Source organism: Eubalaena glacialis, chromosome 7 (assembly GCF_028564815.1).
Source record: "Eubalaena glacialis isolate mEubGla1 chromosome 7, mEubGla1.1.hap2.+ XY, whole genome shotgun sequence".
In the NCBI taxonomy this organism is placed as follows: Eukaryota; Metazoa; Chordata; class Mammalia; order Artiodactyla; family Balaenidae; genus Eubalaena; species Eubalaena glacialis.
This window is the reverse complement of record NC_083722.1, coordinates 74,053,494-74,069,795: the sequence shown is the minus strand read 5'-3', so window position 1 is coordinate 74,069,795 and position 16,302 is coordinate 74,053,494. Positions and strand designations below refer to the sequence as shown.

The 16,302-nt window shown below is 49.5% G+C and overlaps 3 protein-coding genes across 10 annotated transcripts in view; 2 read left to right on the top strand and 1 right to left on the bottom strand.

Moving 5' to 3' along the window:
* The first annotated feature begins 30 nt into the window (after positions 1–30).
* Positions 31–5,842, top strand: AMT (aminomethyltransferase). 4 transcript variants are annotated; one of them, XM_061196798.1, is made up of 9 exons: positions 31–546; positions 649–816; positions 1,358–1,438; positions 2,948–3,079; positions 3,486–3,564; positions 3,859–4,004; positions 4,089–4,269; positions 4,659–4,814; positions 4,922–5,842. In XM_061196798.1, the coding sequence occupies exons 1-9, from the start codon at positions 457–459 to the stop codon at positions 5,098–5,100; spliced, it is 1,212 nt and encodes a 403-aa protein (XP_061052781.1). In that variant the 5' UTR covers positions 31–456; the 3' UTR covers positions 5,101–5,842. The 4 variants fall into 4 exon arrangements, with proteins under 4 accessions (XP_061052781.1, XP_061052782.1, XP_061052784.1 ...); XM_061196799.1 differs by having other exon boundaries at positions 3,486–3,654; XM_061196801.1 differs by lacking the exon at positions 2,948–3,079.
* TCTA (T cell leukemia translocation altered) lies at positions 1,640–9,746 on the bottom strand. 5 transcript variants are annotated; one of them, XM_061196808.1, is made up of 4 exons: positions 9,327–9,746; positions 8,920–9,022; positions 7,396–7,475; positions 1,640–1,716 (listed from the first exon to the last, which is right to left on the bottom strand). In XM_061196808.1, the coding sequence occupies exons 1-3, from the start codon at positions 9,547–9,549 to the stop codon at positions 7,433–7,435; spliced, it is 369 nt and encodes a 122-aa protein (XP_061052791.1). In that variant the 5' UTR covers positions 9,550–9,746; the 3' UTR covers positions 1,640–1,716; positions 7,396–7,432. The 5 variants fall into 5 exon arrangements, with proteins under 5 accessions (XP_061052791.1, XP_061052792.1, XP_061052790.1 ...); XM_061196809.1 differs by lacking the exon at positions 1,640–1,716 and adding an exon at positions 1,806–1,840; XM_061196807.1 differs by lacking the exon at positions 1,640–1,716 and adding an exon at positions 6,163–6,363.
* A 164-nt stretch (positions 9,747–9,910) lies between these two features.
* The window catches only part of RHOA (ras homolog family member A), a 55,045-nt gene continuing 48,653 nt past the window's right edge, over positions 9,911–16,302 (top strand). Inside the window, exons 1-2 of the mRNA XM_061196805.1 lie at positions 9,911–10,150; positions 14,038–14,116. The gene's annotated coding sequence lies outside the window, so the exon portion shown is untranslated. The remainder of the gene's footprint in view (positions 10,151–14,037; positions 14,117–16,302) is intronic.

Here is a 16,302-nt window from a genome sequence, read left to right as displayed (position 1 = left end):
TACTGTGGCACTCTGCCTGCCGGGCTGACTCCACCCTCCTGTGCCCTCTCCACCCCTTCCCCTCCCCCCATGTGACCTTACACTCCTATTGTCCTAAACTGGTGATTCAGGCCTTTCAGCCCTTTGCAGAACTTTGGCCCTTTGGAGGCAGGGCAGTCAGCAGGGGGAGGTCTAGCCCCCAGCTCTATTTCTGAGTGGCTTAACTGGCTCCAACCGCCCAATCTGCCCTGATCAGATGGAAGCGCCCAGATGGAAGCGCCCGGGGCTATTTCCCTGCAGCTGGGAGTCAATGCACTGTGTGCTCTAAAGCTGCGTCTGCCCTTGGGGCTGCCCACTCCCTCTTCTGATCCCCCGGGCGGGGGAGAGACCTAGCTAAGCAGGGCCTGGACTACATCTCCCAGCGTGCCTGGCAGAGTGGTGGCCTCTGTGCGTCGGCTGCACCAGTTGCGGGCAACAATGCAGTGGGCTGGGAGCATGATGTCCCGTCTGCGCTCGTGTCTCCAGGCGCTCCCCTCGGCCCTGCGCCGTTCTCTCAGTAGTGCACAGGTGGGATAGAGGGTGCTGGGTTGTGGTGCCAATCTTGGAGGGTGGGGGAGGAAGAGGGCTGGGGTCTGGGGCCTTGGTGGCACTGAGCCCGGCCGCCCGCAGGACGTGCTCCGCAGGACACCACTCTATGACTTCCACCTGGCCCATGGCGGGAAGATGGTGGCATTCGCAGGCTGGAATCTGCCTGTGCAGTACCGGGACAGCCACGTTGACTCACACCTGCATACACGCCGGCACTGCTCGCTCTTTGACGTGTCCCACATGCTGCAGGTGAGCCAGGGGAGTGCGCTGATTGCTAGGCCAGGGCTTCCTCTCCGTCCACAATGGTGCAACCCTCGGCTTTCTTTGCTGGGAGCTGGATTCCAAGGGCAGCCCTCTCAGAAGAGTTGGAGGTCTCAAGGGTGTAATGTACTATGGCCCCCAGTAAACTGACTCAGAGGGTCTCTTGCTCATCTCCTGTCTCATCTCTCTAGCCTGCTCCCACTTAGGGGAGTGCCTCAACGTCCTGGGTTTTCCAGGGCTGCCACTCATTGTCATCCACTGTCCTAGGTATTTGTTTGGAAAAGGTGGTATTTCAGGAAGGTGCTGGGCCCTTTCAAGTTCCCTAACCTCCCTGAGTGCATCTCTTCTGTATTGGCGGGTGTGGGGGTCAGAAAGTAGGGCTTCTGCCACTTGCAGAACCAAAAGACTAGTCAGGCACTTTGGCTGGATTGGACTGTGCTGTGGGTGGCAGGGAGGATGCCTCCTAGCCCCGTGGCTTTCCAGACTGTAGCTACTGCAGTGACCTGAGGCTTTTTGACCTCTTTCCCAGACCAAGATATTTGGCCATGACCGGGTGAAGCTGATGGAAAGTCTAGTGGTTGGAGATATTGCAGAGCTAAAGCCAAACCAGGTGGGCCTCTCTTTTTTTTTTTAATTTTATTTATTTATTTGCTGCGTTGGGTCTTCGTTGCTGTGCGCGGGCTTTCTCTAGTTGCATCGAGCATGGGCTACTCTTCATTGCAGTGCGCGGGCTTCTCATTGCAGTGGCTTGGCTTGTTGCGGAGCATGGGCTCTAGGGTGCGTGGGCTTCAGTAGTTGTAGCACGCGGGCTCAGTAGTTGTGGCGCACGGGCTTAGCTGCTCCGCGGCATGTGGGATCTTCCCGGACCAGGGCTTGAACCCGTGTCCCCTGCATTGGCAGGCGGATTCTTAACCACTGCGCCACCAGGGCAGCCCGGGCCTCTCTTTTATTTCTGCTCAATGAGTGTTCTTAGTCATAAGCCAGCAAACCAGTCTGAGTCCCTGCCTTGGGCCTAGGGGCACAGAGATGGATCAGACACAGTTTCTCAGGGCTTTCGTTCTTGGGGGACGGAGTCCCTGAGTCATGTCCAGACACCCAGCCATCTGCAGGGAGGGTCCTATCCCATCCCCACCACATCAAGCTGGGAGGCCAGAAACCCAGGTTCATGTCCTGTTCTGTGACCTTCCATGCTGCTAAACCCCTTGCAATTTAAAGTGTAGTCCTGGGAATTCCCTGGCGGTCCAGTGATTAGGATTAGGACTCTGTGCTCTCACTGCCGAGGGCCTGGGTTCAATCCCTGGTTGGGGAACTAAGATCCCACAAGCTGCGCGGCCAAAAAAAAAAGAAAAACGAAAGCGTAGTCCGTAAACCAGCAGCCTCATCGTCACATAGGAGCTTGTTAGGATACACTCTCAGGCCAGTTCTTCAGACCTGCTGAATCAGAACCTGCATTTTAACAAGATCCCCAGGTGATTCATGTGACCTCTTAACCTCAGGCTCTTATACTGTCCATCCAGTGGGGAGGCTGAGGCCAGCCAGCCTCAGTGTTTTGGAGGGTTGTTGTGGAGCACATGGGATCATCAAGATAGACTTTGAAGCTGCTGCTGCTGCTTTTTTTTTTTCTTTGGCCATGCTGGATCTTAGTTCCCCAACCAGGGATTGAACCCTCACCCTCAGCAGTGAAAGCGCCGAGTCGTAACCACTGGACCACCAGGGAATTCCCATAGACTTTGAAGCTTCTGTCCTGGGGTTTGGGGCACAGACTGAGTTGTCCTAGGTCTGGGTGGGACGAAGCAGCAAGTCCTAGGTATGGTGGGTTAAGTGTGAGAGGGGCTCTCTGTACTGAATGGGCAGGGGTGCAGAGGCCCCACCAGATCAGGGAGGTGTCCTCCAAGGTGGGGAAGAGGTGAAACCTTTCTCAGTGTATGAGGATCAAAAACCCTGGGCTTGTGCAGGGGCCTGGGCTGACCCAGCCTTGCTCCTTGCACTGCCACCCCTCAGCACTATGCACGAGGGTTCATGAGTTTGTGGTGGCTGAGTGGGCCCAGGGGTGTGTTTGACTCACACTTGACCTTGGCCTCTTGGACCTGGAGGCAATGATGCTCCACTTTGATGCTAGGGAACACTGTCGCTGTTTACCAATGAGGCTGGCGGCATCTTAGATGACTTGATTGTGACCAACACCTCTGAGGGACACCTGTATGTGGTGTCCAATGCTGGCTGCTGGGAAAAGGACCTGACCCTCATGCAGGTATAGCCCCTCTGCGTCCCAGGTACCCTGTCCTCCTTGTTCACAGAGCAGCATCCTTGTTTTCCAGGACAGACCTGGAATGGCTCAAACAATGGCTCTTTGAAAGAACAGTGGGCCAGAGCGGGCCCTCCCTGGAGCATGCTAAGTTTCAGTCGTGGGGAAGTGGGGGAGGTGGGGAGGTGAAGCTGATCCTGGCCCCTAAGTGGGCATCCTCTGGTGAGGATGGAGGGCTGGAGCCTGGTGTTAGAGCTAGCAGACCTGGGCTTGAGTCATCCCTACCACTTAGTAGTTATATGACCTTGTTAAGATGGAAACCAGCCTACTCTGCTGAGCTCTGCAGCACCTGGCCCATGGTAGGTGCTCAGTAAGGGGTCCCAGAGCAAATGTGGTATTTCTTTCCTTTCAGGACAAGGTTAGGGAGCTTCAGAACATGGGCAGCGATGTGGGCCTGGAGGTGATGGATAATGCCTTGCTAGCCCTGCAAGGTAAGTGGGCCAGGCTGGGTTTGGAGCTGACGTTTGCCTTCCAGGTTTCCTCTACTGCTTGGCACAGAGGCCGCGCTGCACCTGGGGAAGGTGAGGATGGTGCACCATAATTCTAAGTTTGGTATCATGCCCTCCTTCTACCTGCCACAAGGCTCCATGGGCTGTGGGCAAGAGCATCTTCTCCCACCTACAGAGTGGGGCTTGCTCAGGGCTTGTTCTGGTCCCTAAGGGCTGTGATCCAGCTTTCTGGGGCACCAGGACCTGGACACTTGGTTATTGGCTCCCTGGGCCCAGGCCCCACTGCGGCCCAGGTGCTACAGGCTGGCGTGGCAGATGATCTGAGGAAACTGCCCTTCATGACCAGTGCTGTGATGGAGGTGTTTGGCGTGTCTGGCTGCCGTGTGACCCGCTGTGGCTACACAGGAGAGGATGGTGTGGAGGTTTGTCAAGAAGTGGGCACAAGGTAGTGCAGGGCATAGGACTCTGGGGCCAGCAGCCCATCTGCTCCCTGGTGTCCCTTGCAGATCTCGGTGCTGGCAGCAGAGGCAGTCCGCCTGGCAACAGCTCTGTTGGAAAACCCAGAGGTGAAGCTGGCAGGGCTGGCGGCCCGGGACAGCCTGCGCCTGGAGGCAGGCCTCTGCCTGTATGGGAACGACATTGACGAACACACCACACCTGTGGAAGGCAGCCTCAGTTGGACATTGGGTGAGCTGGGCTAGCGCTCAGGGAGGGGATCCTGAAGGCTGGAGTGACCCTTGATGAGACCAGCCAACCCAGGACTGCTTCCAAGGTTGTGTAGCCTGGAGCAAGTGGCACAACCTCCCTGAGCCTTCATTTCCTGAAGGTACCACAGTGGCTTTGCCCAGTAGATATTGAGGACCATCAGCAGGCTGAGGTGGGGAGCATGGCCTCCAAGACCAGGGGTCAGTAGGTGGATGGCTGACTGCACTGCAGGGGAGGAATGGGGTCCAGGGGCAGCCTAAGCGAAGGGGCCTTGATGCTGGATAGATGTCACTTGGGGTCCTCGTCACTAGGACCTCCTGTGGTCAGGGGTCCTACGGACTGTGGCTTAAATCTGATGTGTCATGTTCCAGGGAAGCGCCGCCGAGCTGCTATGGACTTCCCAGGAGCCTCGGTCATTGTTCCCCAGCTGAAGGGCAAGGTGCAGCGGAGGCGTGTGGGGTTAATGTGTGAGGGGGCTCCTGTGCGGGCGCACAACCCCATCCTGAGTACGGAGGGTACCGTGCTTGGTAGGTTGACCAGGGAAGTTGGAGAGCCCTTGTCAACCCACCCCAGTAGGAGGGTGGGGACCCTGGGCTGGCAGGGTGGTGTGGACACATGGCGTCTGCCCGGACAGGTGCTGTGACCAGTGGCTGCCCCTCACCCTGCCTGAGGAAGAATGTGGCGATGGGTTATGTGCCCTATGAGTACAGTCGGCCAGGTACCCTGCTGCTTGTAGAGGTGCGGCGAAAGCAGCAGATGGCCATGGTCAGCAAGATGCCCTTTGTGCCCACAAACTATTATACCCTTAAGTGAGGATGACTTGGAGCAGGGCCCTCTCCTCCAGGAGCCTTACCCTGGAGGGCATTCTACAAGGGGTTAGTCAGGAAGCTGAGACAGAACACACTTGGGGTAGGTGGCTAGGTGGAGGCTGGTACTGGTTGTCTGGGTGACGGAGTCACACCACCTATTCCCACTTCATCCTGTGCCACTTGCAACTTCAAGACCCCATTTCTGAGTGACGGACCAGCCCACGGTCCCATTGACCCCACTCTTGCCTGCTGGAGAAGCATCAGTTCTGGCACCTCGCCCTTCCACTCTGCCAGGTGCTGCCTGTGGAGCAAAGGCTCACCTTTAGGGGGAGGAGAAAGCCTGCCCAACCTACCTCACCACGGTTTCTCACACTGCAAAGAGTCATTACCTTGGGCAGTGCCAGCTACCTCCTCTGGTTCACTTCCCATGAATTCAAACTGTTGCCTCTTCCTGGGCAGGGATGATTCCTGACTCACAGAGGGTTGGCCTAGTAGGGCTGTGGTGCCCGTGTGTAAACTTGGGGATGGCTGAGGGGGGGGCATGGACTCATTCTTCCACATTCTCCAGTTGGCCCAGCCTGCTGCCCAGTAGCCAGCCATGCCAGGCTCACCACCTGTTCTGAGCCCCAGGGCTGTTGTAGGGCAGGCTGGGCCTCCTCTCAGACTTGCCTTATCCTGGGCTGACCTTTGTCCCTGGGACTTACTACTGGACTCCACTGACTCCTAAAAAAAATAAAACATTAAATGAGCTTCCTTCCTTCTTGCTTGCTAGAGTTCTAGCTTCATTGTTCTCTGTCCACAGGGTTCCTGGGGTGCCAGTCCAATGCCTGCCTTCCTGGCCCAGACTCAGAGTGGGTTCCCCTTGAGAGGGGCAGGTCTATAAGAACTAAAGGGGAGAGTGCCCCTATTGGGCACCACCACTGCTCCTCCAGGGAGCTGGCATCGTCTCTGCAGCTCTGCAAGTTGTATTCTGGGTGCTCAGGGGCAACAGCCCCCAGGGTGTTCCCTCTCCAGTTTCCCCTGTGCATGCACACTGTCCTGTCAATAACCACACAGCTGATGCACTTCCATGTTTAATAAGCCACATCCTCAGTTGAGCCTGGGGTGAAATGTGGGACCAATTCTGAGTGTGGTGTTTGTTGTCAGTGGGTAGGCCTGGGGCTGCAGAACCATCATCCCACCAGCCAGATGATACTCCGGAGTACTCGTGCATGAGCTCAGCATAGTCCTACTCCAGTGCACTCTGCAAAGACAGCCTAGGCAAAGGCTGCCAGATGGAAATGTGACATTTAACAGAGAGGAAGCAAGCAGTGGGACACTGAGGTAGCTGCTGGCCCAGCAGAAGCAGGCAGAAGTATGTCCATCAGGGAAGGAGGCAGGTCTAGGGCCACACTGCTTTCAGGAACTGGTGTTTGCCTCTTATACCTTTGGAAGTTCCCTTGGCTCACTGTGGAAGTGGCAGGCCTGCCTAGCCTGTGGGCTCTTAGAACGAAGCTCCTCTGGTTCCAGGTCAAGATGGGAAGTGGTGAGGCTGCAGGGCACGATGGGGCCGCTTTGCACTAAACTGCTCAGTATGTCCCTTTGAGGGGCGGGGTACAGATCCACAACCCCACAGGCACTTAAGCAGTGGGGATGGGAGGTCACCCCCGGGACTCAGCCACTTTTAGGTACCCAGCTTCATTCTGGGAGGGGTTAAGAGGAATATGAGTACAATGAAAAGAGAACTTATATAGCCTGACTCACACCTGGAGAGCTCAGGATGAGCCAAAGGAGGTGGGTGTTTGGTGTCCACTGTCTTACACTTGAATGGCCAGCTAAGTAACCATAAAATATAAGGCTGTGTCCAGGCCAGGATTCCCTGGGTCCCTGCCAACAAAGCAAAACCAAATAAAGGAAACCCAAGGCTTAGGGGAAAACAGACCTGCCTTACAAATCTCAGAGCTGGTCAACCTCAGGCTTCCTCCCAGGGACAAATCTCTACAGGGTCACATCCCAGGGGGATGGGAAGAGGAACAGGAAAAAGCCAAGACAGAAAATGGACTGTTGCCATCCCCAACCCAGAGGCTTCTGAGCTGATCCCTGAAAGGAGAAGCATGCCTTCTCTCCTTAAGCCACCCAGATCAGGGTACAGGCAAACTCTTTACTGGCCCAATGCCTGGGGCTGCTGGAGGCAAGACCAAGGGCAGTGAAGGCCCAGCCCTGCAAGCACTGGCATACTCCCTACCCCCAACCTCTACCCCCGCTGCAGTCGTCCCTGGGGTCTGGGCAGCAGCAGAACCCAGTGTGGGAGCCAGCAGACCTGGTGATGTTCCTGGAGACCCCTCTGCTGCCTTCCCTTATTCTCTGTGGGTTTTTAGAGGTTCATTTGCTGCTGTTTCCCTGAAAGTGATAGAAGAGAAGAGGGGTTATTCCACGGACAGCACAACTGTCCCCTTGTGGGGGCTGAGCTGGGCTCAGTAAGGCCACACTATAACCTAGACCTCTCTGCTGAGCTTCCACAGCCCTCACTGGGTCCACCACTTTCCCCTGCAGACTTATTCTTCCTCCTGCTTCTCCACTTTGTGAATGGTGCTCCCATCCTTCGCCAGTTGCCAAGGACAGAAACCTGTGCAGTGGCAGGCCTCCTAACTGGCCTCTTGCCCTCTCTATTGGACTCCTTTACCTATTTGCCATGAAGCAGGCAGTTATAAAAGCAAATTCGATCAGGCCATGGCTTTGCTGAGTCCAATAGCTCCTTGAGACTTGGGATAGGGTATTCCGGGTCCCTCCATTTCTTTATGTTTGAGCTCCAGCGTCACAGCCTTGTCTATCCTTCCAATATGTCACCCTTGTTCTTGCCTCTAGGCCTTGTTCTGTCCATTCTCTTTGCTTGGTACACCCCTAGCCTTTGCCCTCAGCTTAGGTGTCTGACTTGGAAGATACCAGCTCTGATGACCCTTGCCTCTGCACTGCTGCCCTCCCCTTTTATTAAAAAAATTTTTTTAAATATCTTTATTGGAGTATAATTGCTTTACAATGTTGTGTTAGTTTCTGCTGTACAACAGAGTGAATCAGCTGTATGTATACTTATATCCCCATATCCCCTCCCTCTTGAGCCTCCCTCCCACCCTCCGTGTCCCACCCCTCTAGGTCATCACAAAGCATTGAGCTGATCTCCCTGTGCTATGCAGCAGCTTCCCGCTAGCCATCCATTTTACATTTGGTAGTGTATATATGTCAATGCTACTCTCTCACTTCGTCCCTGCTTCCCCTTCCCCGCCGTGTCCTCAAGTCCGTTCTCTACATCTGCGTCTTTATTCCTGCCCTGCCACGCCACTAGGTTCTGCCCTCCCTTTTTAAATCTCTGGTTCCACCTGTGAGCAGGGCCTGGGTTGTTCTTGTTCTCTGGACCTAGTGTGGCCCCTGCCATGTGGTAGGAGCTCAGAGATCAACTGAATGAACGCTCTGATTAGTGAGTTCATGTTTTACAGATTAGAAGGCTGATCCTGATGAGTTCAGTCAGTGCACTAAGGACAGAGGCTCCTGCCTTTCTAACTGACGGGCTTACAGTGCAGTGGAATCTCTACATCTCTCACAGTGCAGTTGCCACTACATCTCTGAAATTGTGACAATAACGCCACCCACCCCACATATCTGTATGAACAGCATACAGATGGGCTGTTCAGGCATCGATGTCACTTGAAGCCTGAGCTCTAGTGCAGACCCTGGGGTTTGCTGCAAAGCTGGTGGCCTCCTACCCTGAGAACTCCCTTCCCCTGTCCTCAGCTCAGGAGTGGCCTCTGCCTGCTAAGCATGGGGTAGACATAGGAGTAGATTTACTCACCAGGAAGGGAAATGCGTGGAGCCATCAGGTGTGGATCCGTTCTGGCCGCCCAGACCTGGGGGCAGGAACACATCCAGAGCTGCAGCAAGCTGGGGGTGGGTATCTGAGCAGGCATCAGCCCAGGTCAGGTTAAAGGCCAGTGGTATTGTTTGATGGAGAGTGTAGTGGAGGCCCTAAGGGACTAGTGGCATTGTCTGACGGGGGTTGAAAGGAACTTATATGTGACGGGTGGACTGGTGGGGTTTCTGGCGTGAAATGGTATGTTGACATGGGTCAGGGTACAGCGTTAAGTTGTGATGAGGTTCTCAGGGGACCCACTGGTAGTCTGGGGGGGTTCTGGGGAGCCCAAAGGTACAGTCGGTGGGGGAGGGGGTGGCCGGCCTACGGAAGTTGGTGGATCGTCTCACCTGGCCGGTGATACAGCCCGGTCACCGTACTCCCGTAGAACCCCCACGCCAGCTGGATGCTCAGGAGACTTAACACCAACCAAAGCAGCAGCAGCTTGAAGAGGGTCACGCGCATGTCCTGCGCCTCCCACTCCAGCAGGAACTCGCTGCCGAGGGCGCCCAGAGCGCCCAGCACCGTGGCCGGCAGAGCCTGCAAGGATTGCCCAGACCAAGGCTCCGCCATGACTGGCCGGCGTCCCAGCCGGGGGACTGTCACCGTAGTCCCCACTGCGCAGGCGTCTGGTCTTCCGGGGCCAGGCCCGCTAGTGCGCACGCGTAAACCCAGGCAAGGTGCGTCTACCCCGCTTGCGCGAAGAGTTGGCAGTTTGGGGAGGAGTGTTAAAACCGCGCACGCGCACCTAGCCCCACCCTGCTTAAAGGATGAGTGACTCGAGGAGTATAAAATAGCAACCAGGTCTTTTATAGCCCAGGAGTTCCCATGATGCCCCACGCGGCTGCAATGATTGGTTAAGAGTCTTGCTTTTAGGGTGTGGACACGCTCCTAAGCAATCGTGGCTGAGCAGGGAGTGCGCGCGCGCGCGCGGGGCCGCGACTGGGGCCGGCTCGAGCCCGCTGGGCACACGGGGGCGCGCACGTCGCTCCCCGCCCTCCCGCCGCCGTCGCCGCCCGCTGTGGCTTTCTCGCGCTCCCCGCCCGTTGCTCTCCGTCGGTTCTCTCGTTAGTCCGCCGCAGCCTCCTCAGCCACCCGCTGTAGTCTTCGAGCTTGCGACTCGCGGACAGGAGTCCTCGGCGCGGAGAGGCCGGACTCGGAGTCGTCGCCTGAGGTGAGCGAGAGGTTCCCTCCTGGCGCCGCGGTGCCCCGGGCCCGCCCGCCCGGCACTCTTCCGGCCGCCCGCCAGCCGCCGCCCCGCCGCGGCCGCGCCCCACCTGCTGCTCTCGGCCGGCAGCACCAGGACCCTGGCCCCTGACCCTGACCCCCGGCCGGGGACCCAGGCCCCGCTTCCCGAAGCGGCGGCCCCGCCCGCGCAGTCCCCGGAAGCGCGCCCCGCGGCCTCCCGCGCCCCTTCCCCCAGCCCGGCCAGGCCTGCTGGAGCCCAAGCGGCCCACCAGCCCGCGGTCCCCGTCGCTTCCTCTCCTAGGGCCGCGCCGGGCAGGGCGGGGGCTCTAAGCTGGGCCGCACGAGCCGCTGGGCAGCCGTCCCCTGTGAAGCGCGCGTGGCTGTTGGAGTTGAAATGGGAAAGAAACTCTTTACAACTCCATTTTGGCTTTTACGTTTAATATGAAACATGAATCACCGTTTTATACTGCGTGAAGTCCAGTTATGTTTTGGGTATTTTCTTTTTTAATGCAGTATTCTTTGAGATTGTGTAAGTAAAATATAGTGTTGAAATCTTAAGGGTTAGGATTCTTCCGTATTTAAAAGAAGGGAATTTTCCAGTTGAAAGGAACATTTTTTCATGATTTAAACTATGTGTCATCAAAATAAAGTATTAATTTGCAGTTTTGCTTAGTCTAAATTACTGCCTTGATTAGGAATCACCTGGACATCTGTCCTTAGTTACCTGTGTTGGATCCAGTTACACCTTCATTAAATAGTACTATTTGCACTCAAATTGATTTGGTCAAAACCATGTTTAGTAGTTTATGATAGAAAATTGGCATTCTTTTTCCCAGAGTTGGTTTCACTTGTGTTTCTTAATGATCCTGATTTAAAATTTTTACCTCTGTTGGTAACTCGTTTGATTCTTTTTGTGTTTAAGACAGTTTACTGAAGTAAATGTTTCATGCAGGTGTGTGATCAGATTATACTTCTGCCAGATCTGAAGGGGGAAAAATACTTTAAAAATTATTTTAAATGTTGTATGTGGTGAGAATTTTTCTGCCACTTAGTGTCACACACCCAGATGTGTAATGCTTATGTACCATTGCCTGATTGTCACTTTAGACATGGCTAAATTGGGAGAGATGCTGTTTTGAGCGTTTGGCACAAGTGACATTGTTTGGACTGAAATAGAAGATTAATTCTTAATTGTAAAGGATAACTTGAAGTATCTCTTTTGATAAATTGTCTTGAGTAATTCTGTCTACTTTTTTAGAGCACTGGTGGCTCTTGGGGACATAAAATTTATAAGATGAAGAAAACAAACAAAAAATATAAGATGGAACTTGGTTTTAGTCAAAGTCTAGTCCTAGACTTATAGTCTCTGTTCTCATAAATATCTGTACTAGAGGGAAGAAGAGAGTAGGAATCCACTGACTTTTTCACTGATCAAGAATTTTAGATCTGAAAGGAATCTTCAGGACTTGTAGTCCAACCCCATTTGCAGATGAGAAACTGAGCCCCAGAGACTTAAGTAAATTTCCCAAGGTCATATGTCTAGTCAGGTGCCAGCCAGAACTATTTTCACTGTAAGATCTCCATGTACTCCCAAACAGCTTGCTTAGAGTCAGCTAAAATTCAGGACTTTAAGCTTATTCCAACTGTTTCTTCATTTATGTATTGCTGATTTTTTATGTATTGGGAGAATCTGAAAATTTTTTCAAGCAAATTTCAGTTCTTGAGCTTTTACTCTCCTTTCTGTAATTTGGATGGTCCTACAGCAGTTGATTGAAATAGGTAAATGAATATACAGGGTCTCTGCTTGGTCTAGTTCTTGGCGTGAGGTGTTTTGGTCTTCTTGAGGGACCCAGCTTCTTCCAGAGGCAGGCCTAGACTCCCCTGCTCCAAATCCAACATAGTTAGGCCCTGATAAGATGTTATCAGGCAACTGTGGGCTCTTTTGACTATTGATTTGAGGTGGGATGGAGAGAAACAGTGTATATCGAGAATATAGTTTCCTGTGTATATGTATGTGGTGGTGGTTTTGCTGGAGTATTTTCAGTCCTAATTCCTTGTTTGTCAGTTAACTCCTTTTAAAAGTTTCACCTGGTCATGTGGGGGTGTAAGTTATTAGAGTAAAAACAGGTAGATCTTCAGGTGTTTCTTGTCCATAGCTTGGAGCCCACGCTGTGACTGGAGAAGGTGGGTTGCTACTTTGGGCCTTATTTTTTTTTTTATTTATTTTTTTATTTTTTTATTTTTTTATTTTTGGGCCTTCTTAATTGTCCTGGAGCTGAGGGAGTCACGTTAACTTTGTCAGAAGAAAGACTGATATTTCAACTTTTAAGAGCACTAATTTGGGCTTGCTGGGCTTCTATAGACAGCACCTCGGGTTTAATTGCATTGTGGCTACTAGTGATAATGATAAATAGTACATAATCACTGGATTTTAATCACATATATTTGTAGTTTTAAAAGGTCCCTAAAGGTATTTCGTCTTCCCTTACGACTTAAGTTTATTCCTTTATGCACCTGGCCTGTAGAACTATTTGCTTGTACTTTCACATTAACATAACCAAATTTTAAACTTGTGTTAATGTGTCTCACTATAGTCTGCTCTTTGGGGACATGCTCACTGTTAAGTACTTGTGAGATTAATAAATTAAAATTCTCAAGACAGTTTAAAGTTAGTAATTACTGTAAAATTCCTATTTCAAGTGACTCATTTTTAATCTGTGGTGCTGAAGTATTAAGACCTTGTATACTCATAATTATGGTAGTCATGTGACTGAAAATCAGATAGGCATTGAAGCTGCTTATTCTGGGTGTTGGTCTGAGTTTATTGGTGCTTCCTCCAGATGATTATGAATACATTTTTATAGCTAATAATCATCAAAATATGAGATACTCTGTTAAAGTGGAGCCAGTTTGCAGTTGATACCAGACTGAGCTTGATTTTTTTTTTTTAAGAGGGTGGGTAAAGTAAATGTGCTTAAGGATATTTATGATAGCATCTTATTTAATATTCAAGTAAAGGGAAAGAGGAGAACATAAGCAGCCAATGAAATAAGTTTGGAGTGGAGTGAAGGGAAAAGTGGGAGGTAAAATGAAATTAGAGAGGTGGGCAGGGACCACATCATGTAGAACCTTTTAGGACATGGGAAGTTCTTTGGATTTTTTTTTTTAATCATCAGATTTTTTTAAAAGATCAGGATAATGATCCGATCTGATATTAAACAATTAGAATCATTCACCAAGAGTAGGGGGTAGATCTGAGTCCATTTTGACTTTAAACAGTAAACTAATACAGACCATTTCTGACAAAGGTATCAGAAGGATTTCCTAATATTATTCATGTCTTTAACCTAATGACTTCAACCTGTTTTTTTGAATCCATTGATTTTCTGACAGTTGTCTTTAATTTCTCTGTAATGCCTGTATTAAAAAGGAAATGTCATTTGATAAAGCAGGTCATTCAAATGTTCGTGGTAGGCTGGGTGGTAGGCATACAGGTGTTCACTGTAAAATTCTTTTAACTTTGCTGTGTGTTTGTAATGCTGTGTGTTAAATGTTTATAATGTTGGGAAATTAATTTGCATAGGATTCATCTGCTTTTGATTTTTGCTTTTAAAAGGGCAACATTAATTTGTAATACTCAGAAAATAAAGTTGATAGTGTGCATTCTGTTAAGTGAAGGAGGCCAAAACGTTTAAAAGTGGTAAATTTTATGGTATGTCAGTAAAAATTAAATTCTGTGCTTTTCCCCCTTCTGGATTCTGAATTACTTAACAGAACTTTGGGCAAGCCCATTTTACATCCTGTGCTTTTGTTTTTTTCTTTGTGAAATGAATAGACATAATTCCTGATTTTTTTTTTTTAATGTGTTTATAGTACCTTTCATCTGAGAAGTTCAAAGCACTTTGTAGAACTTCTGCCACACAGGCCGTGGGTCTTGCAGCACATTTGTAAGGTATGTAAATAGCTTTCATTCCCCTTTCTCCATGGAAGAGAAATAATTATTTTGTATTATATATTAATGTAAGTTCTAAGGAAATGTGGGTGCAATACTATTAATGATTTTCTTCTCCACCAATCTTGAGATCTTTATCTTACTCCATAACTTTTCTCTCTGGTCTTATTTTCCAACCTCTCTCTATAAGATACTCCTCTAACTTCCTATTTCTATTCTAAGCAATATTTTTCTTCTTAGATGAAGATATATTTCCTAACTTCTTAATCTTTAAGGAGATATATTTACCATATTATCCACATACTTCTCTCACTTCTGGATCACTCCCATCTTAATTCTTCTGTTTTTAAATTTCTTTAAGTTTTCGTTTTTTCTGTAGAGTAGTTTGGTCATCTTACAGTTTGTGCACAACCTGTGCTTTGGGTATGTCTAATTATCAATAGAAAGTAATTCAACCAGAGAATGAGGATTGGAGGACAGTCCTTCTTACCAGAGGAGTCAGCATTGAGAGGAATGTTAATAGCAGGTGTAATAGCCCATCCAGGGGCTATTCAGATATTTTAAACGGATTACAAATAAAGGAAATAGAATCATCTTAATTTAATTGATACCATGTAAGTATCCTGGTTTGGTACCATTTTGACTACTTTTTCTTGTTCTCCTTGGGTCGGAGGGAACTCTGTATATAAAGAAGTGAGCTCTTAAGAGGATGAATATTCTCATTTGATGAGATAGGCTACCTGGCAGGGAAGTCATATAATGGTAGTGGTTTTGGTTGGCTTTGAACTTATGGTTGGCTTTGAACTTATGGTTGGCATGGTAAAAGGAATGGCCAAGCTAGCTTGTCGTTATTCATTCATTGAACAAATAGTTACTATATGCAGGTGCTGTTCCGGGACACATTTGAAGAAAACAAAGAAGGTCCCTGCCCTCAGGTAGTTTTTTCTTTGTTTTACAATGTCTTTATTCCTAAAAACATGAACATTTTGAATCATTTCATCTGCTTTTCTCAATATCACTGACGAGAAAGTGGAAAGCACATCAGGGGTTAATAATCACAAAAACATTAATAGCGCTGCTCATTTTTATTCTAGTAGGGAATACTGATGATCCATGGCAAGAGATTAGCCCAGTGCAAGTGCTGGGCATAAGACAGCAACTAGGCTAGCACCACTGGGCGTGATACTCTGTTGCAGTTCCATGAGGCTTGAAATTCTCCTTTTCAGCAGATTCGAGTGATGCATTAGGGTGGTTTGATTGATGGCCTCTCTTAAAAGAGGACAGACTGTGTTTCAAAGTTGTTTTCTCAGTTCATTTTTGACATTACTGAGTTAAAAACAAAAATAAGGTTATGCTTTTGCTCTGTAAGTTTGCTTAAATCAGATTTTTTTTTACCAGAAAGGCTGATGGCCCTGTAATTACAAAAGAATTCTGCCATAGACGGTGTGCCTGCCTGCCTGCCTCCTGTCTGCCTGCCTGTCTGTCTGTCTATCTGTCTGTCTGTCTTTAAGCAGGTTATTTTTTTTCTTTGAGCCTCAGCACCTACATCTGTGAAATGAAGATTTCCATTTCATAGGAATTTTAGATGAAATAATATGTGAAGAGCACAATGCTCAATGCATATTAGTTTTCTCCCTTGGTGGAAATACTTGTTCTAACTCTGGTAGATTCTTCAAGTATATTTTTCTTTCAGGATATCAGTGCATTGTATTTATATAGTGACCGTTTGCTTTCAGAGTGATGAAGATTTTAATAGGAAGCTTAAAGTTACATGAATTTCTTTACTGCCACCTGACTGAATAGGAGAAACACGTGTTAGTTGTTTTCATTTTCTTTTCTTGTCTTTTGTTTGTTTAACTGTAGCAGTTAGTATGTTGGGCTTAGATTTTACCATCATTTTTATAAATGTTTACTGACATCATGAATAATAGTTCGATAACATGAGACCATGTAAATCACAAGTTGTAAAGATTCATTCTTGGGTTGTAGTAGTGATTCTGCCTTTATCTGACACTGGGATCATTTAGTTCTACCCCTAAGCATCAGTAAATAGTAGCAGCAGAGATGGCACTCTCCAACAAGTGGACAGAAAAGTAGATCTGTGAGGTGGAGATTTTTTTCTACTGTTATTTGCTGCCACTACGTTTTATAACTGAAGGGGTTTTGAACAATATCTAATCCATGGC

Coding starts and splice junctions, on each gene's coding strand:
- TCTA (XM_061196808.1), bottom strand. CDS start 9,549: ATGGCGGAGCCTTGGTCTGGGCAATCCTTGCAGGCTCTGCCGGCCACG. Junction 9,023..9,326: donor CGGGCTGTATCACCGGCCAG/GTGAGACGATCC, acceptor ATGCCTGCTCAG/ATACCCACCCCCAGCTTGCT. Junction 7,476..8,919: donor TCCACGCATTTCCCTTCCTG/GTGAGTAAATCT, acceptor TATCACTTTCAG/GGAAACAGCAGCAAATGAAC.
- AMT (XM_061196799.1), top strand. CDS start 457: ATGCAGTGGGCTGGGAGCATGATGTCCCGTCTGCGCTCGTGTCTCCAG. Junction 547..648: donor GTTCTCTCAGTAGTGCACAG/GTGGGATAGAGG, acceptor GGCCGCCCGCAG/GACGTGCTCCGCAGGACACC. Junction 4,815..4,921: donor TACGGAGGGTACCGTGCTTG/GTAGGTTGACCA, acceptor CTGCCCGGACAG/GTGCTGTGACCAGTGGCTGC.